A 23280-nucleotide genomic window follows, 5' to 3' on the forward strand; every position below is an offset into this window, starting at 1 on the left:
TATGAGGTGCCATAGATAGACTACCGCCCATAATTATATTCATATAAATGGGAGCATGGTTTTTAACCAAGCAGAAAGCCTGCCTTGTGTGACTTGGGCTTGATTAAACATCCGTTGGACGGTGTAATTGACATGCCAGTCCCGATTCCCATTCTCTCTCCACAAATGGAGGGTAAACAGTGTCTTATCGCCCACAAGCCAGGGCTGCTTTCCAATCGATCGCCTTGCCGTATATTGGATTTGAAGGTCTGTTTGACTTTGACAGCGTCAAGGACTTTTTGCCATGGAGCTGAAGATGTGTGGTCAGCTTCCAATTGTTTTTATTGACCAGAGGAAGGAGACAGAGAAGCAACTAGAAAAATAGCAAGAGGCTGAAAATAAACTGCCGACATGATAAAAGGCTGAATAATAATGAATTGGAAACTCTTTAGTGCAAGCAGAGAGAAATTAAAATAAAACAGCACCACACAAGCCTCTTGAGCCGCAGACGGTAAATTTAAATCCTAATCAGCTTGCATTTTGGGGAATTTAAATGCTATATTCGCACTTGAGGCCCTTAACATATCAGATGCTCTTCAAAAATAATTGTTTGGTGTATATACAGTATCTTATTATACAAACATAGAGAAGGACAGCGTGTAAAGAGATGTAATTCTTCTCATCAGAATCACATAGTAGTTTATGGATGTTGTCTTTCAAACCCCTTGTTCGTTCTTTTGAGTACATTGCCTCGAAGGTACTCAGGAACATTGCCTCAAAACACAAGTAAAGTCTAGACGTGTATTCACACCTGCAGGGGACGTGCCTTATTAAACATTTAGCTAAGACACGAGAGAGACACGTCATGTGTTTTCCACACATCTCGTACCCCTTATCTGTAAAGTAAGATACAATTTCGATAGATTTATCCCAACTACTGGGATGACGTCATTGTCAGAGGCCTCTCTCTCTCTCTCTCTTCCCTCCTCACTCTCTCCCACAGTCTCTCTCTCTTCCTCCCCCCTCTCTTTCTCTCTCTCTGTCTTTCTCTCTCTCTCTTCCCTCCTCACTCTCTCCCACAGTCTCTCTCTCTTCCTCCCCCTCTCTCTTTCTCTCTCTCTGCCACTCTGTCAGGTGAATAGCAAACCTGTCGGCTCAGTGCAAGCATCAAGGTCACTCCTCCTCTCCTCTCAATTAATCCTTCTCCTCTCCACTTTCTTTGTGGTTTCTGTACCAATATGGCAACCCACCAATCCCACCGGTTCCTGCCTGCCTAACTGCTCGTTTTGTACCAATTAGCTTAGCTCTGCATGAGCTCGGTCCCCCGTGGCCCGCGGGAGCTGGCGAGAGGATGGCATGCGTTCTTTTAACTCAGCGCCGCGCCGCACCTTCCATTTATGACTGTGTGAGTTAGCACCAGTTCTCTCTCGCATTGTTGAAGTTAGACTTTGAAAAAAGGATGCTCAAATGATGTAAGACAGGTTGAGTCATTGCACTGAAAGACACGTCCATGTGAACACACTTGCATGCTCTACAGTGCACACACATACACACACAGTTTGGCACACACACTTCTCTCAAATCCTCAGAGTAACAGGGTTCACTGAGTTGATGGTTGTGCATATGTCATTGAAATACTCCCAACTCTCCCAACACCACTAAAATGTTAAGGAATGCTTTTAGTTTAGATGTCGTTTGTTTGATGAGTAAGGGATGCAGTGAGAAAGCCTGGTCCTATATCTGCTTGTGCTGTACAGACAAACCCCTTTAGAGGTATACAGCACAAACATATCTGGGACCAGGCTAACAATGACAGAGGCTGTTTCCAGCAATGCTCCATATAGTAGTCTGTAACTTCATTGGGATACGTTACATAAAAACGAATATATTGCATATGCTTCAGTCTTAGTTCGACAGCACCTAGAGTGCGTTTGTCTGCGTCTCTGCCAGTAAGCTGCATTGGGGAAAAGACTGAAAATACGCTTGTCTTTGTTCTGTTAGTCCTAAGAGGATTAGGGTAGAAGGGTGCTTAATATAATACTAATATACCTTTTTTCATGTCAATGCATTTTCCCTCCTATCTGGGTCAACGTTTCCACCTGAGGCCATTGAACTGTTACTGTGATATTTTAACGGTCATTTTAACACACCTCTCTTCCCCCCCAAAAAACACTGTTTTATTGTTCCTCTGAAATTCACCCGAGCTCAGTCAGCCAAGGAAGAGAAATGTGTCATTTGAAGTACAAGGCCAAATTTGAACCAAAAGTGTATAGTTTTGTTGTTATGCCAATTACCAAACGTGTTAAGCAGTGTCTAGATTTGCTGTTACTAAATCGAATCTGCTTGCATAGTGTGGTTTTATGGCTTTCAGTCACTCCTAGGCTGGCGTGCAAATGTGCCAATGTGTAGGTGTGTATATGTGCTTGTGTGTTAGTCTTGTGTGTGTTCGTCCTATGTGTGCATGACTGTGTCTGTTAGTCCCCATGTGTGTGTATCTGTGCGTGTCTATGCATGTTGAGTGGATGGATGTGCATTTGGCACCTGGTGGCATTGTCACTTTACATTTGCCTTACACTGTGTATTCTGTCTGTGTTGCAGAGCGAGGGAAGGGGAGACAACGCCAGGCCATTCTGGGAGAGCATCCGTCCTCCTACAGCGACAACGGCTATGGTCAGTGTCGCTCACATTCGCTGCCTCTCTTTACCCCTCCCTCCCTCGCTCTTTCTCTATTTTTGTCTCATGTCTCTCCTGCCCTCACTAGGCTGGACAATCAAATGAGTCCAAAATTCACCCAAGGCTGGAAAATGGCAAAAGAACGTTGGCTAAGCTGGAATACTTGCGCGAGCCTATAGTAGATGAAGGGAATCGAACGTTCCCAGAGCCTCTTCTGACTGGAGTGACGCTTGGAATTCCATTTTGCCTAAATGACTCCAAAAAATGTCCCAGCTGCTTTGCCGTATTCTACCACAACAATCTGTTCTGAAAAATAACAACTCGGGTAGAAAGTAAACATCCGCACCTCGATGATGCCAAGTGTGCTTATGTTTGTGTAACGAGGAAGTTGGGAAAAATTGCAACTTTTGACCATTTATGTTCTAGCGATCGATGACAGCAGAGTACGCTTCCCAACTTTATGTAATTAGAAAGAGGAGATTATCCTGATTCAAATGGTGTCCGATTTGAAAAAATCCAAATATGGACATTGTGAGATTTCTGGCGAAATATACCAGCATACCTCTCCATAGGAAAACAATGGGAGGAGCTCAGCGTTCCAAGGGCAAACGGTATTTCAGAGCTAGCGTTTGATGACAATGGAGTACGCTGCCCAGCCTTACATAATTAAAAAGAGGAGATTCTCATGATTCAAATTGTGTCCAGTTTGAAAAAATCTAAATATACACATTGCAAAATTGGCAAAATATACATACATACCTACATTTCCCTATAGGAAGCAATGGGACGACTTCAGAGTTCCATGAGTCATTTACTGTTGTTGTTTACATTTTAACTATCAGCAAGGTGGGCAGGTCTCATTGCCAACCATAGCAAAGCAGGCATTGTGACGTAGAACAATAGGCAATATTGTTCTACGTCACAACAATAGGGAATAGAACATTCGGAAGGCGAGTTGGTGCCATGGTGCTCAATAGAACAATAGGACCTGGCAGGGTGAAAAATGCCCTAAAATAAGGCCTGTTTTTTCGTGATTACTTCAAAACTACGGCAAGCAGCTGGGACATATGGTAAAATTATGAAACTGGGCTCCACGTTGGATGCAATTAACTCATTTTTATCAGAAAAAAAGCATTACAAAAAAAGCATAAAAATGTAATGTGTCCAGCACACACACACACACACACACACACACACACACACACACACACACTCCCTCTCTCTTTATCCCTCTCATTCTGACTCATCTCTCTTTCTCTGTCTCTCACTCCCTCTCTCAGCATCACTCTCGATCCCTCTCTTTCAGTCTCCTCATCTTTCTCTTCTTCCACCTTTCTTTCTCCCAGTATCTCCCTTTCTCTGTATCCCTCTCTGACTCATCATCTCTTTCTCAGAATCTCTCTTTATCATTCTATCTGTCTCACCACGTCTACAGTATCTCTTTTCTTTCCCATCCCTCTCTTAATCCATCCATCCATCCATCTCTCTCTCTATGTGACTGTCATTGTGCATCTGGGCTTTGGGTATCCTGTAATTAAGCTCAAACACCCACAGACACATCTGAAGGAGATGGTGGAGGTTGGATGGATGGATGGAAAAACAGGGGAGGAAGGGGTGGTCTCTACATATGTGTGTGTGTCTAACAGTCATTGGTGTGTGTGAGTGTGTATATGTGTGTCAGGAGTTTGGAAAGAGCGTAATGATGTGATGTGAGCGGCCGCTCTTGAAGGCACTTGGTAATTAGCCAGATCTGCAGGGGAAACGGGGTGCAGTGGTGTAGAAAATGGTCTAGGACTTTTTTAGTACTGCTGGAATTGTTTATCCTACTTCATGGGGGGCTGGGAGCTGAGGGGGGAAGTTTGCACTGTCATCTCAACCATCCCCAATAAGGTCATCCTATGTCTGTGACAGCTTTTTCTTGTTCTTTCTTTCTCTATCTCTCTCTCTCTCTCTGCCCCCCTCTGTCTCTCTCTGCCCCCTCTGTCTCTCCCTCTCTCACACACTCTTTCTCTCACTCTATTTCTTTCTCTCCCTCACTTTCTCTCTCTTCCCTTCTCTATATTTTGTCTCTCTCCCTCTGCCTCTCTCTTTCTATCTCTCTCTCTCTTTCTCTCCTGCCCCCCTCTCTCTTTCCATCTCTCTCTCTATCCCCCTACCCTCACCCCCCTTTATATTTCTCACTTTCTCTCAGTCTTATTCTCTCCTTCTCACTCTCTCCCCCCCACTCTCCAGGGTCACACTGCCCCCTGCTGCCCCTGCCCAGCAATAACAGGTACAAGAGGAGCTCTCCCCATGACGCCCAGGAGGTGGTTGCCTACCCCCTGCCCCAGACCTCCTCCTATATGGGCCACGCCTCCAGCTCGTCGGTCGCCATGGTGAGCGGCCTACACCCAGGCAAGATGAACTGCACCCGCATCTTCAACCTCTTCTGCCTGTATGGGAATATTGAGAAGGTCAGTGTCAGCGTCTGTTTTCTCACGAGATGAAAGCTAAAGCTACTGCGATTCAAAAAACATCATTAATTTCAAAGTTATAAAATGGATGTATCAATCCTGGATTGCCTCTTTAAATGAGAGGGCTGAAGGCAATAGAGTGACAGCTAGTGTGACTAGGGGGTGGATGCAATCAAGTTGCCATGGCAATCTTTATGCTGTAGCTTTGGTTACAGAATTACTGCCAGCAACCTACCACTGTGAGGGGAGTACCTACCAGTTTGATTCAATTGAACATTGACCTGTAATTTGTTTTAGAGTGAGACTTATTCCATTTGGTCTCTGTATTAACGTGGATAAAAACAAAAGTGTGCTTAGTGATTAGTTGACAAATTTAATCAAGTGTGCTGGTACTGTAGTACTCGAAGAGAAGACATTAGTAGGGGTAATGCAAAACTAACCCAAGGTCAGTGTCACCTAGTAGAATATCAGAAGGTCTGTACGGATTCACAGTGATGCAATTCGGTCTTATTTACGCCACAGGTGAAGTTTATGAAGAGTGTCCCGGGCACCGCACTGGTAGAGATGGGAGATGAGTACGCTGTGGACCGAGCCATCACACACCTAAACAGCATCAAGGTGTTCAGCAAGAGGCTCAACGTCTGGTGAGGAGGCTACATGTTTCACCTTTGACCCCAACCCCCTGAACCCTAGCTTGATGAGCGTGACATTCATCTTTCCTCGATTCCTCACGTCCTCTCTCCTTGCCTCCTTCTCAAAAGCACTTTGGATCTTCTCCTCAAATGCGTTTTGAGAAGGAGGCAGGAAGAGAGGACGCGAGGCCATCCTTTGAAAGAGAAAGCTATTACCGTCATCATTATCATCAATTTGTTGCTTAGCAAGTTCTGGTTTTGGGAATCTTCAAAGCGTTAGAAAAAAAAGACAGTGGAGGTGCACAAAGGCCTTATTCGTCTCGACAGCGTTGGCTGTTTAAAGGCTCTGTGTGGGTTGCGTTGAGTCGTCCTATTGAATTGGCAGCCTCCATCCATCAGAATAATGAATTGCCTAAGCTGCTAGATCCAGATGAGTCTTTCGTTCAGCTCCGCTGGGATTCAACCCCGCCGCAAGGAATTCAAACAGCATTTGATTATGTTGGCGGACGGTCCACCAGTTACTGACTGCATACCCAATCTGAAGACATTGCTGCAACATATGGGGCGTTGTAACATGCTATATGTTGTGAAAGAGATGGATGTCATGGCATGAAATGCATATTTTTCTATAGCATGCTATAAACCATGCCCCAAATAGTACAGCATGTTACAATACAAACAATGCCCAAATAATTATAGCATGTTAAAAATGGCGCTGCCATAGCCATCTCTAGGCCTCTGAATGAGAGACTGCATAGCATTGAAAAAGTTAAAGGGCATTTCATAAATCCCCTTCAACCCGTTGGGAGTTAGTCTCGCAGCACTAAGCCGATACATACCTAACCTCTCGCTCCCCTCGGCCCTTGAGAGCCAATTTGTTATTAGAGGGTCAAGACAGGTTTTTTTCATGTTTACTCTTCCAGTCCCTATCTGTACCTTGGCCTCATGAATGCATAAACCCCATTTAATGTGCTTCCTTTTTGTTCACCCACTATAGGAGGAAACATGGAATTACATATAGATTATCTATGGCTGCAAATCTAGCAGCTGTGTTCCTCTCCCATCTAAATATCTATCTCTTCATCCCTCCCTCCTTCCCTTCCTTGATCTTTCCCTCCCTCCAGTGTGTCCAAGCAGCACGCGGTCATCCCCAGTCAGGTGTTTGAGCTGGAGGACGGCAGCAGCAGCTACAAGGACTTTGCCATGACCCGGAACAACCGCTTCAGCAGCGTGGGCCAGGCGTCCAAGAACATCATCCAGCCGCCCGCCGCTGTGCTGCACTTCTACAATGTCCCGCCCTGCATCACTGAGGACGAGCTGCAGAGGGTGGGTGTGGAGGGGAGGGAAGGGGGGAAGGGGTGGCTGTTTAGGCTGGAATGGTGACTGATGTCTTGGGAGGTGGGAGGTGGGGGTAAGGAGAGGTTGAACCCTTTCTATAGTGGAATTAAACGTTTGGATGATCCTGATAATGGGTAGCAGGAGACACCTGCCTATAGGGTAGAGAAGACACAAGCAAGTGGGAAGATAGTTCTTAACATTTTAATAAACAGTCATTCAAATCTTTGCAATATGTCAAGTTATTTGGCACCAGACAGACAATAGCCCAGTGGCCCTCCAAGACCAGGTTTGACTAACACTGGCCTGTAGAAGCCTATTTCTTGTCCAGTGTTGAGATTCATATCATAACATCGCCATCTAGTGGATAATATATACAACACACAATGAAGCAATGTTTGGACGCAATAGCTGAACCTTTTCTGTTGTGTGCTTTATGTTTAGTTATGTACAGAGCATGATGTTCCCAGTTTCATCAAGTTCAAAGTCTTTGATGCAAAACGTAAGTGCTCATTTCATTCATTATGTTGGACTAAATGGACATTATATAACATGAGTCAATTCAGTAGAGGTACTAGTCATAGACATTCAGCTCTGTTTCTAAATAATGTGTCAGCAACAGCTAGGCACCTAGATTATAAATGTAATTAATAACGAAATATAAATAGATAAATATTATTCTACTATGACTGATATGAATAGACCATTATGAATGATTTTCCTATAAATGTTTCTAAATGCTTTCAAAATGCTTTCCCACTCCCTTCTAGCCAGCTCCAAAACTATCTCAGGCTTATTCGAATTTGACAACAAGACACATGCTGTGGAGGTTCTAACAGTCCTCAACCACCACCAGATCAGAATTCCAAGTAAGTACTGTGTCCTGCTCCAGAGAGAATGACATCAGAATGCTTGCTTCAATAACAGAAAAAAAAGAGCGAGAGATGATGAGAGAATGATAGAAAGAGAATGGGTCACAAGGCAGTAGGCTGGGGGAAAACACGCTGGTTGACTTGGACATACAAGACGAACTGGCACAGAGAGACAGGAAACACAGGGATAAATACACTGGCACAGAGAGACAGGAAACACAGGGATAAATACACTGGCACAGAGAGACAGGATACACAGGGATACATACACTGGCACAGAGAGACAGGAAACACAGGGATAAATACACTGGGGAAAACAAGCGACACCTGGAGGGGGTGGAGACAATAACGAGGACAGGTGAAACAGATCAGGGTGTGACAAGTACTGTATATGGAGACTGTTTAATGCCAAAAATATGGGGTTAAATACATGTCAAAATAAAAAATAAATATTTCCTGATATTTCTTATATCTTTCAGATCTAGGAGAGACATTTTAGAAAAAACATAATTTTTATATTTTTGGGGGGACTGTCTGTTGTTCCATGTAGTGGATCTGTTAATAAATACATTTGAATGGGCATTATGGCCCAAAATAGTTTTCATCAAATATATATAGAAATATTTATTTGGGATTCTTCAAGGGGTCATAAAATACTAAATCAATAGCTAAATGATTCTTGGCATGACCTTCTTAAAACGAATACATATAGCTTAGTAGAACCCCCCCAGTTTAGACAGGGCTTAAACTTTTTAGTGCCAAAAATAAGAGGTTAAATATATATATTTTTATATATATATATATATATATATAAAAACGTTTCCTGATCTCTCTTATATCTCTCAGATATAGGAGAGACATCAGAACAAACATCCTTTTGATATTTGGTTGGGACGATCTGTTGTTCCGTGTAGTGAATCTGTTATTCAATGCGTTTTTATGGTCTAATAGCAGTAAGGCCTCAAAAAACAATTAGACATGAAGGGGTCTTAAAATCATAACTCAAATAGCTAAATGATCCTTGGTATGACAATTCCATATAACTTAGCTTAGTGGGACCCCCCCCCCCCCCCCCCCCCCCCTATCAGTTAACAAAACAACTATACTACCTAAGCATAATGTTAATAATCAATAGCTGACTAACACAGTCTGATTGCATAGAACCCCCCCCCCAAAAAAAGTATAAGATAGTTGAAATGTATATGTTAACATTAATGTTGATAATGTAGGCCACATCTAAGGCTGTGTTTAGACACTAATTGGTATTTTGACCAATCACATCAGATTTTTTCACCAGATCTTTTTCAGAGCTCATTCGATTGCCAAAGAAAATACCAAATAGTGAGAGAACATTTTGGGGGGGGAATTTGGCTGCTCGTCTAAACGCAGCCTAAGTGACTTTCATTGTAAACCATTGTTTTTTCACTCAGATTGGAACCTTCATGTTGGAGGAAGTATCACTAGCCTGTAGCATGGAGTAAAGCTAGGTAGTAATGCTAGCTTGTGCATGTCATTAAGAGGTGCTTATCTTCACTCCATGCGACAGGCTGCATTACACTTCTTTTGAGGGGTTTCCCTAATAAAACTCCAACAGTCGTACTGTAGGTTGGTGGAAATTAGGCTGAGTAATAAACTGCATTTATCAATCGGACTCCATTATTATGTGAATAAATGCAATAGACTTTCTGGAGGATCTAGCACGATGGTGAATCATTGCATCACCGACTCAGTATGACTATAATGAACATGTCTATCTTGCACCGTTATGCAATTACTAAGAGGCTAGATACAAATAGCTAGTCCTCGCGACCGATGTTCTAGCATTCATTTATTGGGGCAAGCAGCTCAGGGATGTCAAGTTGGTACCCAAGCATGTGCTATGTGTTTAGTGTAATTAACAACGATCAAATGAAAGGCAAATAGTCAATCAAATAATTACTCTGTAAAACGAGGAATGCATTTACTCAATTCAACTAATACAATGTATTAGTCATGAAATAATTGACACTCAAACATTACAGTGTACATGAAATACATGATACATTACAGAATGACACAGAGTAAATGATTATCACCAATAGGCTAAGACTTAACGTGGTTACACATGTCGTCAGTTCAGAATAATCTCTAAGAGAAAAAAAACTATGTGTGTCTGATACACATAGGAGCTTGGTAGCAAGTTCTCAAAGTATGAGCGAATTCACTCCCCTCTTAACCAAATTCAAGCGGGAACGTACCCCAACCTGAATTAACACTTCTTAACACTTTGCTAGTGAAAACAAAAGGTAGGAACAACACACCCAGATTCTTATTTAATCAACTCTAATCAAAGTTAATGTTATGACCGTTAAACAGGAATGTGCCTGATAACCCATCAACCCAATATAAAAAATGTTGTCTCTTTTTTTTAATTGAACCATTATTTAACAAGGCAAGTCAGTTAAGAACAAGTTCTTACTTACAATGAAGGCCTACCCCGGCCAAACCCTAACCCGGACGACGCTGGGCCAATTGTGCGCCGCCCTATTGGACTCCTAATCACAGCCGGTTGTGATACAGCCTGGAATCAAACCAGGGTCTGTAGTGACACCTCTGGCACTGAGATGCAGTGCCTTTAGACCTCTGCGCCACTCGGGAGCCGTCCAGTTACTTTAAAAATACAGAAAACATCAAATGCAATAAGACTTATCAAAATGGGCAGCTCTTTATGAGCTCTTGATACAAACCAAACACTACAATTTAATTCACACAGTAACAGTTGTTACTCCTCCTCCTGGTATCAGTGACCCCAGGACGTCTGTGGAAACGTTTCATCCTGGAGATTGTCACGGTGAAGGTGTGGCTCTCTCTTGTGAGATGCAAATATACATCCGGACAATGCCAGATAGAATCAACATGCCAGGCTAGCCGCTAGACACCACTTCCCCACTGGCCTTCATCGTTCACATTTGTTCACTTTCTCTATTTATCGACTACAATACAAGTTAAATACATTTTTGTTTTATTCTTCCCTTGTGTTCCTCCCCTACACAGCAGTTATTCACCTTCACACTGGCTGACAACACAAACAAAAGCCAATTGACAAAACAAAAATGGAACCCCCCCCCCCCAAACACCTCCATTATGTGCTTTCATTATTTGTTTTTGTGGCAGAGGAGGAACATTGCAGGAGAAAGCTTTGTTTTCTCTAATAATAATGGCTTTCATACAGAGAGCCTCACGCCATAGTCTCTTTGTGGGTGGCAGGCCTAAGGTCCCAGTTAGCTGAAAAAAGTCTGAATACAGAATATAAGGAGTAACCACTTGAGGCAACACAACACACACACAAACACTCACTCCATCATTTGCTCACTCACACATAATATTCAAATACATTTATAATGTCTCTGCACACCCGCACACCTACTCACATGCAAGCTGCTGCTACTCTGTTTATATTATATCCTGTTGCCTAGTCACCTTACATACATATCTACCTCCATCACTCCAGTGTCCCTGCACATGTAAATATGGTATTGGAACTTACTTTTTAAATATTTCCTGTATATAGTATGCTTCATTGTACTTGTGCATGTGACATTAAAACTTGATTCTTGAAACATGATCCTGACTAGTAAATACCAGGCATTCAGTTGAAATGTTGATACATAAAGAGACATGACATATTATAAGCATTATTATAAGACATTATAAAGGCTTGTGAATGCTTATAACAAGTAGTAAACAATGATATCTGCAGGCTACCTCCCCTATGATCTAGGAAATCTATGGAACAAATGTTGCTACCAAGTGTTTATCAAAGTTAGCCAGATAACTCATTGATCATGTCTCTTAAAAAAAACACTCTGTAACACTTCATAAGTTATCCTTTTATATGGAGTGAATCTTTCAGAATCTTTCGCTGGCTAACTTACTGCCTCTGCTTCATGAAATATCCCACCAGGGCATTGCTCAAACTGACTCTAGTGTCAACACATGATTATTTAGAGCAAATGTTCATACACACACACACACACACACACACACACACACACACACACACACACACACACACACACACACACACACACACACACACACACACACACACACCCCTCAAAGCAAATGTATAGAGTTAAAAATGTGTGCAAGTCATGTATTTTTTACCCTCTCCTCATCCCTTCTTCCTATTCTGTATTTCCATCTGCAGATGGTTCCAACCCTTACACCCTCAAGCTTTGCTTCTCCACTTCCTCACACCTCTGAGACCTGGAAAACCAAGATGGCCGCCGCACTAGTTTGCCATCAACAAGGGGGGAAGCGGACAGGGGAGAAAGGAAGAGCACCCAATAAAGGAGAACAAAAGAAACGACGCAAGGGTGGTTAGTCCATACACTTTTTCGGACCTGAGAATGGAAAGGCGGGGTGTTAAAAACACTCAGATCATTTCTCCCCCTCATATGAACTATTTGAATGGATTCTTTTTTATGTCTTTTTTCCTTTATTTACAAAAACGATTTGAAGGAGCTGCAAGTGGTTGGGCTGACAGTTGTAAGTGACAGAGGGAGAGGAAAGCCCAACTATGCATCCTGGCAGGGCTGCTTACTCTGCACTACAATTGATTTGACATTTCCTGTGCTGACTTGACGAGGGCCGAATTTGACTTCTGTCTTTTTATTGTGTGACCTATTTTAGTGGTCAAAAGACAATGGCCTACGTTACGTTTTAATTCCTAAGCTGATGTCGATGGCCAGTGGCCAGTTTTACAACTTGCAGACGATTCCCAAAGTTGGACCATGAGAACTGTATACCCAGTTTTTCCCCTATATTAGTTTCTTCCTTAGGCGGGATGCAAAAGCCCTCGAAGCAACATCTAGGGCAGCTGGGATAAAAATTACAAATTGAAGCCAATGGAGGGCAAATCATTTTAGGCGCTGGAGGGCTGCTCTAGCTAGGGGAAACACTGGTGGAAACTAGTGGAAATGTGTGTGCCTAACTCTGCAATATAGAGATTACTCAGTGTTTGTAAATGAACAACCAGTCCATATTATAGTGTACATATATGTGTATAGCAGTTGAGTGGGTGTCCGGGTGCTATGTTAATAAGAGCAGTTCCTTATGGAAAAAACACAATTTTACATGTGAATTGTTCCAAGAAAACACATGTGAAATCATGTGTTTTTTCTGTAATGGGTGTTTCTACATTTTCTCTGTCGATGGTCCTCTTCTTTGGAGAACCATTTGAATTCAAACTAAAATGAACACTTGAGACTTGTGTCAGAAGTCGGTGTCAGCTTACACTCTGATGGTCAACAGCAACCCGCCATGTCGGTCCCTGGATCTAGGATTGGGAAACACTGAATCAGAGGGGTGAAATACTCAGCCACTACGACACGTCTGTCTTCTCTCAAGACGCCATTTTTTGAAGAGTACATTTGCTTTTCCCAAACTGTGTTTCAAGAATTCCAAACACTGAAGGTCCATGCGGGTTGTATGTATTTAGTGTTTCCAGTTATACTGTGTCTCCATGTTTGTACTTGGCACACCACTAACACGTCTGAAGAATTCACTGAGCATGTGCAGAAATTAAAACATTTGCCAGTCGATACACAAGGTCATTTTATTCCCATTCCAATAGGTGCTTATCCAATTAGAATACTATTATATACCCAGTTCCGGTAACACTTTGCAATAAGGTTACCTTTAAGGAGTAATAGTTTATTTAATATTGAATCACACTTTTATAGAACATTATATCACTACTAAATGCCATTTGAACAATGAGAACAGTGAGTCTTTTTGAGATTTCTGTTGCTTTGTCATGTTTCATCATACAGAGAGTGAAATTCATCAGTTTAGCAAGGTCAAGGTAGGACTGTCAGTTCCTGATTAGAATTTGGTGTCCTGACATCTGGGCCACAGGGTTATGGAAAACACTTTTACACTTCAGACTGCTTTAATTTATGTGTAAGCAATTAAGCAGGCAAATCATATTATGATTACAAGCAAAATTATTTTAGGATATAGTCGTCGTCGATATTGGTCGCATCTTGGCATCCGGCTGGTCCTCGCAGTGAAAAGGTTTGCAAAGCATCTTGCTTGAAAAAGCAATTGCCAAACTATCTGTCTATATATCGTACATTCGGAAAGTATTCAAACACTTTTTACTTTTTACACATTTTGATAACGTTACAGCCTTATTCTAAAATTTCCTCATCAATCTACACATAAAACAGGTTTTTAGAAATCTAATAAAAATAGAAAACTGAAATATCAAATTTACATAAGTATTCAGACCCTTTACTCAGTACTTTGTTGAAGCACCTTTGTCAGTGATTACAGCCTCAAGTCTTCTTGGGTATGACGCTACAAGCTTAAAACACCTGTATTTGGGGAGTTTCTCCCATTATTTTCTGCAGATCCTCTCAATCTCTGTCAGGTTGGATGGGGAGCATCGCTGCACAACTATTTTCAGGTCTCTCCAGAGATGTTCGATCGGGTTCAAGTCCGGGCTCTTGCTGGGCCACTCAAGAACATTCAGAGACTAGTCCCGAAGCCACTCATGTGTTGTCTTGGCTGTCTGCTTAGGGTTGTTGTCCTGTTGTAAGGTGAACCTTTGCCCCAGTCTGAGGTCCTGAGCGCTCTGGAGCAGGTTCTCATCAAGCATCTCACTGTACTTTGCTCCGTTCATCCTTCCCTCAATCCTGACTACGGTAGTCTCCCAGTCCCTGCCGCTGAAAAACATCCCGGTTCCAGGTTTCAGGTTTCCTCCAGACGTGACGCTTGGCATTCAGGAAAAAGAGTTCAATCTTGTTTTCATCAGACCAGAGAACCTGGTTTCTCATGGATCTGGAAGTCATTTAGGTGCCTTTTGGCAAACTCCAAGCGAACTGTCATGTGCCTTTTACTGAGGAGTGGCTTCTCTTCTGGCTGGTGGAGTTCTGCAGAGATGGTTGTCCTTCTGGAATGTTCTCCCATCTCCACAGAGGAACTCTGGAGTTCTGTCAGAGTGACCATCGGGTTCTTGGTCAACTCCCTGACCAAGGACCTTCTCCCCCGATTGCTCAGCTCTAGGGCTTGGTGGTTCCAAACTTCTTCCATTTAAGAATGATGGAATCCACTGTGTTCTTGGCATCCTTCAATGCTGTAGAAGTTTTTGGGGACGCTTCCCCAGATCTGTGTCTTGACACACACCTGCCTTGGAGCTCTACAGACATTCCTTCGACCTCGTGGCTTGGTTTTTGCTCTGACATATACTGTCAACTGTGGGACCTTATATAGACAGGTGCGTGCCTTTCCAAATCATGTCCAATCAATTGAATTTACCACAGGTGGGCTCCAATAAAGTTATAGAATCATCTCAAGGAGAATCAATGGAAACTGGATGCACCTGAGCTCAATTTGGAGTCTCATAACAAAGGGTCTGAATACTTATGTAAATAAGGTATGCCTGTTTTTTATTTTGAATACATTTGCAAAAATGTCCAAAAAACAGTTTTTGCTTTGTCATTATGGGGCATTGTGTGTAGATTGAAACATTTCTGTAATCAATTTTAGAGTAAGTCTATAACGTAACACAATTTGGAAAAAGGGAAGGGGTCTGAATATTTTCTGAATACGTTGTAGCTCTGAGTTACATTATCCAGAACAGTGATTTCCAGACATTTCCTTGAGTTCCCCCAGTTCCATTCATTTGATCTATTCCTGTACGAGCACACCTGATTCAACTGATCAACTAATTATAACGCTCGTCGTTGGAATGAGGTGAGGACCAAAGCGCAGCGTGGTAAGTGTTCATCATTATATTTATTAAACAGAGAACACTAAACAAAATAACAAAGGAGAATGAAACGAAACAGTTCTGTAAGGTGACATACACATAACAGAAAACAATCACCCACACCACACAGGTGGGAAAAGGCTACCTAAGTATGATCCTCAATCAGAGACAACGAACGACACCTGCCTCTGATTGAGAACCATACCAGGCCAAACACAAAACCACAACATAGAAAAAAGAACATAGACTACCCACCCAACTCACACCCTGACCATACTAAAACAAAGACATAACAAAATAACTAAGGTCAGAACGTGACTACCGGCAGCACCGGAGTGAAGGGCGATTCCGGCAGCTCCTGACTGACGGGCGGCTCTGGCAGCTCCTGACTGACAGACGGCTCTGGCTGCTCAGGACAGACGGCAGCTCTGGCAGCTCAGGACAGATGTGAGACTCTGGCAGCGCTGGACAGGCGGGAGCACCTGGAGGAAGGAGACGGAGAGACAGCCTGGTGCGTGGGGCTGCCACCGGAGGCACCCGGATAGACCGGACCGTGGAGGCGCACTGGAGGTCTCGAGCACCGAGCCTGCACAACCTTACCTGGCTGGACACTCCCCGTAGCCAGGCCAGTGCGGCGAGGTGGAACAGACCGCACTGGGCTGTGCTGGAGAACCGGGGACACCGTGCGCATGGCTGGTGCCATGTACCCCGGGCCGAGGAGACGCACTGGAGACCAGATGCGCTGAGCCAGCTTCATGGCACCTGGCACGATGCCCACTCTAGCCCGGCCGATACGAGGCGCTGCGATGTAACGCACCGGGCTATGCCTCTGCACCGGGGACACCGTGCGCCTCACGGCATAACACGGTGCCTGCCCGGTCCACCTCTCTCCCCCAATCATTTTTTGGGGCTGCCTCTCGTCCCAGCCGCACTGCCGTGCTGCCTCCTCATACCACCACCGCTCAGCTTTCGCTGCCTCCAGCTCTGCCTTGGGGCAGCGATATTCCACAGCCTGTGCCCAGGGTCCTTCTCCGTCCAGAATCTTCTCCCATGTCCATGAGTCCAGAGATTTCTGCTGCTGCCCGATACCACGCTGCTTGGTCCTTGGTTGGTGGGTGATTCTGTACTAACGGAATCCTCAACCTCTGGGTGAGTCCGCTATCTATAAAGTTCCCAGCTGCGCCTGAATCAACTAGCGCCTTATGCTGGAGAGAAGGAGAAAATTTGGGGAAACAAATTAATAAAAACATGTGACCAACGGGAAGCTCTGGGTGAGTGTGGTGCTGACTCACCTGGGGTGACCGAGAAGTGTTCTGCCTACCCTCTCGACTCCCAGATGGACTCCTCCAGCACCGACTGGAAGTGTGCCCTCTCCGGCCGCAGCTGGTCCAGGAGGAGCCTCCTCCTCCGGTCCCCCTCGATGCGGCCTCCCCTAACTCCATAGGTATGGGAGCGGGAGGGCCAGGAGGTGGAACAGACAGGACCCTTTCAGAACGTCCGCGAGCAGCCAGCAGATTGTCCAGCCTGATCGAAAGGTCTATGAGCTCATCCAGGGTGAGCGTGGTGTCCCGACAAGCCAGCTCTAGAGACCATCCGTCTGTATCTCTGCTCTGTATTAAACTATAACCACGGGGACCCATGGTAGTGGCTCCTGCCCGGCTGCCCCTCTGGTCTTGGGATCTTGAGGAGATGTGCGTGGGGTAAACACAGCTGTGTCCCGAAAAGACCAAACCCACTCTGCATGTCTGTGTGCTTCAGTGATGCATGAAAAGCAACCGTCTGGCCTCCCTTATTTCCCTCTCTTCTCTTTTTCACACTTCCCTGGCTGTAGCAATCCCTGTTTTTCTCACCAGGGTCATATTCACTAGGCACAAATGAAAGCCATCAGACTGAAATCCGATGCAACACATTTAGCTATATTTTGCACTAATGTATATGACCAAGCTGTGGGAGCCTGAGATTGGAAGATCTGTCTCTAAATGAACCTCAACCAAATATTGTCGTTGACAGCACTAGGCCTTTGTACATTTCTAAAATTATAAAGGCCTAGTGCCAAAAATGTGTTTTTTTACACTTGCCCTGGCACTAGGAAGCTAGCAGCAGTCATGGGGAGCAGGTCGATTCGCATTCCAGTGCTGGTTTTTGAGTTATATCCTGGGCTCCCCCCACGGCGTTGAGAGAGTAGCCTAGCTAGCCTATAGTGTGAGTAACCTAAACGGGCTACTAATGTGGCGTGACTTCGTAGGCTATGACCCCTTTGAAATTTAAAGATGTACTCAATGTACTCATAGAGAGCAGAGAGAAGACGAGGAGTGAGAATAATTACTCTTCTTATTTTTTATTTTACCTTTATTTAACCAGGTAGACCAGTTGAGAACAAGTTCTCATTTACAACTGCAACCTGGCCAAGATAAAGCAAAGCAGTGAGACAAAAACAACAACACAGAGTTGGGATGGGATAAAGTGCAGTCAATAACACAATAGAAAATCTGTATACAGTGTGTGCAAATTAAGTAAGGAGGTAAGGCAAAATAAATAGGCGGGCGGGTGTGGGCAGTGATAGGTTGAAGAGCATGCATTTAGTTTTACCAGCATTTAAGAGCAGTTGGAGGCCACGGAAGGAGTGTTGTATGACATCAAAGCTCGTTTGGAGGTTTGTTAACACAGTGTCCAAAGAAGGGCCAGATGTATACAGTGTGGTGTTGTCTGCGTAGAGGTGGATCAAAGAATCACCCTCAGCAAGAGCGACATCATTGATATATACAGAGAAAAGAGTCAGCCCGAGAATTGAACCCTGTGGCACCCACATAGAGACTGCCAGAGGTCCGGACAACAGGCCCTCCGATTTGACACACTGACCTCTATCAGTTTGGTTATCACATCATGTGTTATTAGTTTGGATGTCTTCACTATTATTCTGCTATGTAGGAAATAGTAAAAAAAATAAAGAAAACCCCTCGAATGAGTAGGTGTGTCCAAACTTTTGACTGGTACTGTATATTTTTCATTAGTACACTTTTGACACAGTCCAACATGTCATCGTTCAAGTTTTTAAGATATTACTTCCATCTTACTGGACACAGTTTTTTAAAACATTTAATCCATACCAAAATAATTGTGTGTTGTCTAAATCCTGATCCCCCAATAAATTCACTTCCCCCGATATTTTGGACACAGAAATAAAAATATTTTGTCCACATGTCATGAGATGATACGACAGCCAAGCCAACACCTTACACCAAGAGGTCCAAACCTGAAAGAGGTTGCAAGGTTTTCGGTTAAGGTCGTTACATCACCCCCATTCTTTCGGGAGCGCGTGTTCATACGCTCCTCTATAACAAGTTCCTCATCTGCAGGGAAACTCAGTTCGCTGGTGTAAAAGGTAAACACCCTATGTTTTGCGCCGACAGGGTTAACCCACTTGGTGGGGATTGTAAACGTGGATCATATAGCAAGGATCGCTACGATTTCTAGAATATATAAAGACATTGTCAACCTTACCTTAAACATGGATTCTTCTTATTTTACACCCTATTGGCTTCTGCTAGTTTTTGTCAGCCCTTTGAACAGTCAGCTTAATCTTCACTGGCCGGAGGCAAAAACGCACCTGTGTCGTGACGTGACTATCTTTAATGTGATGACTTCTATTTATCAAATAATGACCTACAACATTGAATTATTACTCGATTAAATTAGCCATGTAACAATTAACTCATTTGGAATTTGGGGCACCACTGGAAGAGTTGTTTACAGAGTTACTATCTCCCGACTTAAACTCTAAAGATGATCTAAATATCTCTTACATCAATAACAGTCCATTATTAATTATTACCTCATCTGTTTCATTCTGAACGTCGCATAATTGTTGGGTATCTGCATGAACCCTAACCTAAGTGATGAAGTGATGAAGGCAAGCCTCCTGGAGTCGCCTCTTCACTGTTGACGTTGAGACTGGTGTTTTGCAGGTACAATTGAATAAAGTTGCCAGTTGAGGACTTGTGATGTTTCTGTTTCTCAAACTAGACACTCTAATGTACTTGTCATGTGAGTTGTGCACCAGGGCCTCCCACTCCTCTTTCTATTCTTGTTAGAGCCAGTTTGCGCTGTTCTGTGAAGGGAGTAGTACACAACGTTGTACAAGATCTTCAGTTTCTTGGCAATTTCTCGCATGGAATAGCCTTCATTTATCAGAACAAAAATTTATTCTGGCCATTTTGAGCCTGGAATCCAACCCACAAATGCTGATGCTCCAGATACTCAACTAGTCTAAAGAAAGCCCGTTTTATTGCTTCTTTAATCAGAACAACAGTTTTCAGCTGTGCTAACATAATTACAAAAGGGTTTTCTAATGATCAATTGGCCTTTTAAAATTATAAACTTGGATTTTTATTTTTTTATTTCACCTTTATTTAAACAGGTAGGCTAGTTGAGAACAAGTTCTCATTTGCAACTGTGACCTGGCCAAGATAAAGCGTAGCAATTCGACACTTACAACAACACAGAGTTACACATGGAATAAACAAAACATACAGTCAATAATACAGTAGAACAAAAGAAAACAAAAAGTCTATATACAGTGAGTGCAAATGAGGTAAGTTAAGGAAATAAATAGGCCATGGTGGCGAAGTAATTACAATATAGCAATTAAACACTGGAATGGTAGATTGGCAGAAGATGAATGTGCAGGTAGAGATACTGAGGTGCAAAGGAGCAAAATAAATACCAGTATGGGGATGAGGTAGGTAGATAGATGGGCTGTTTACAGATAGGCTAAGTACAGGTGCAGTGATCTGTAAACTGCTCTGACAGAGATGTGAGTCTCCAGCTTCAGAGATTTTTGCAATTCGTTCCAGTCATGGGCAGCAGAGAACTGTAAGGAAAGACGACCAAAGGAGGAATTGTCTTTGGGGGTGACCAGTGATATATACCTGCTGGAGCGCATGCTACGAGTGGGTGCTGTTATGGTGACCAGTGAGCTGAGATAAGGCGGGGCTTTACCTAGCAGAGACTTGTAGATAACCTGTAGCCAGTGAGGGTCAAGGGCAGACAGGTCTGGCCAAGGACTATAACTATTCCTAGTTCTAAATTTTTTGAGAGGGGCATGCTTATTTAAGATGGTGAGGAAGGCACTTTTAAAGAATAGCCAGGCATCATCTACTGACGGGATGAGGTCAATGTCATTCCAGGATACCCCGGCCAGGTCGATTAGAAAGGCCTGCTCGCAGAAGTGTTTCAGGGCGCGTTTGACAGTGATGAGGGGTGGTCGTTTGGTCGCAGACCCATTACGGATGCAGGCAATGAGGCAGTGATCGCTGAGATCTTGATTGAAAACAGCAGAGGTGTATTTGGAGGGCGAATTAGTTAGGATGACATCTATGAGGGTGCCCGTGTTTACTGATTTGGGGTTGTACTTGGTAGGTTCATTGATAATTTGTGTGAGATTGAGGGCATCAAGCTTAGGATGGCCGGGGTGTTAAGCATGTCCCAGTTTAGGTCACCTAGTAGCACGAGCTCAGAAGATAGATGGGGGGCAATCAGTTCACATATAGTATCAAGGGCACAGCTGGGGGCAGAGGGTCTATCGCAAGCGGCAACAGTGAGACTTGTTTCTGGAAAGGTGAATTTTTTGAAGTAGAAGCTAAAATTGTTTGGGTACAGACTTAGAAAGTAATACAGAACTCTGCAGGCTATCTTTGCAGTAGATTGCAACACCGCCCCCTTTGGCAGTTCTATCTTGGCGGAAAACGTTATAGTTAGCAATGGAGATTTCAGGGTTTTTGGTGGTTTTCCTAAGCCAGGATTCAGACACGGCTAAGACATCTGGGTTGGCAGAGTGTGCTAAAGCAGTGAGTAAAACAAACTTAGGGAGTAGGCTTCTAACTTTAACATGCATGAAACCAAAGCTTTTACGTTTACAGAAGTCAACAAATGAGAGCACCTGGGAGTGGAGCTAGGCACTGCAGGACCTGGATTAACCTCCACATCACCAGAGGAACAGAGGAGAAGTAGGATAAGGGTACTGCTAAAGACTATACAAACTGGCCGTCTAGCACGTTCAGAACAGAGAGTAAAAGGAGCAGGTTTCTGGGCACGATAGCATAGATTCAAGGCATAGTGTACAGACAAAGGTAAGGTAGGATGTGAGTACATTGGGGGTAAACCTAGGCATTGACTAATGAAGAGAGAGATATAGTCTCTAGAGATGTTTAAACCAGGTGATGTCATCGCATATGTAGGAGGTGGAACAACATGGTTGGTTAAGGCATATTGAGCAGGGCTAGAGGCTCTACACTGAAATAAGACAGTAATCACTAACCAGGACAGTAAAGGACAAGGCATATTGATATTAGAGAGAGGCATGCGTAGCCAAGTGAACATATGGGTCCAGTGAGTGGTTGGGCTGGCTGGGGACACGGCGATTCAGACAGTTAGCAGGCTAACAAGCTAACAGTTAGTAGGCCGGAGCTAAACAAGCTAGCAGCTAGTAGACCAGGGCAGGCTAGCAGTTAGCAGACCGGGTTAGCAAGCAAGCAGTTAGCATGGGCTAGCAGTCAGTAGACCAGGGCAAGCTAGCAGTTAGTAGACCGGGTTAGCAAGCAAGCAGTTAGCAAGGGCTAGCAGTTAGCAGTCCGGGCAGACAAGCTAGCAGTTAGCAGACCAGGGCCCTGCAGTTTAGTAGTTAGCAGACCGGGTTAGCAAGCAGCAGATAGCAGGGGCTAGAAAGTTAGCCTTGGGGGGGGTACGTCACGATGGGGGTAAGTCTGTTTTTGCCTCTTCGTGCGGTGACGTCGATAGAATTAGAATTAGAATTAGTAGGGTTCCAAGTAGCTCTAGGTAGCTAGCAGGCCGATATTGTAGCCCAGGAGTATGCTTCGGTGGTAGCACAGGAGCCCTGGCCGGGCTAGCTTCATGCTAAATTGGTGCTTGCTCTGGGATGGAAACGCATCCTGGATTGCGGTTAGCTAGTTGTGAAGATCCAGATGAAAATGTTCAGTTTGCGGTAGGAATCCGGGGATACAAATAACAGGTCCGTTATGCTCTGGTTAGAGTCACGTTGTTCGAACTGGCGAGAGCTTTCCGAGCTGAAGGTTAGCTGATGACCGCTGGCAATGGTTTGCTGACTGATATCTGGTAGTTAGCTGGCTAGCTTCAGTTGAGGGATTCCAGATCCAAAGTAAATATAAATACTTTAGGAAAAAAATTTGATCCACGCCACATTGGGTGAGCCGGGTTGCAGGAGAGTATTTAGATGATGAGGTTTAGCAAAATATTTTAAAGGATATGCGACGAAAAATATGTAAAACGATATATACAAGGGACACGACAGGACAAGGACGTCTGACTGCTACGCCATCTTGGTAGCCATCTTGGTAGCTAACACAACGTGCCATTGGAACACAGGAGTGACGGTTGCTGATAATGGGCCTCAGAAATTCCATAAACAATCTGCAGTTTCCAGCTACAATAGTCATGTACAACAATAACAATGTCTACACTGTATTTCTGATCATGTTGTTGTTATTTTAATGGACAAAAAATTTGCTTTTCTTTCAAAAACAAGGACATTTCTAAGTGAC

The 23280-nt window shown here is 43.7% G+C and overlaps 1 protein-coding gene across 1 annotated transcript in view; it reads left to right on the plus strand.

Moving 5' to 3' along the window:
• LOC139423882 (heterogeneous nuclear ribonucleoprotein L-like) overlaps positions 1–13705 on the plus strand; it is a 60582-nt gene extending 46877 nt beyond the window's left edge. The window contains exons 7-13 of the mRNA XM_071175522.1: positions 2578–2649; positions 4885–5105; positions 5628–5749; positions 6862–7063; positions 7517–7574; positions 7843–7941; positions 12134–13705. Coding sequence (XP_071031623.1) covers positions 2578–2649; positions 4885–5105; positions 5628–5749; positions 6862–7063; positions 7517–7574; positions 7843–7941; positions 12134–12189 — 830 coding nt within the window. The 3' untranslated portion in view covers positions 12190–13705. The remainder of the gene's footprint in view (positions 1–2577; positions 2650–4884; positions 5106–5627; positions 5750–6861; positions 7064–7516; positions 7575–7842; positions 7942–12133) is intronic.
• Positions 13706–23280: the final 9575 nt, after the last annotated feature.

This window comes from Oncorhynchus clarkii, chromosome 13 (genome assembly GCF_045791955.1).
Source record: "Oncorhynchus clarkii lewisi isolate Uvic-CL-2024 chromosome 13, UVic_Ocla_1.0, whole genome shotgun sequence".
NCBI lineage: Eukaryota > Metazoa > Chordata > Actinopteri > Salmoniformes > Salmonidae > Oncorhynchus > Oncorhynchus clarkii.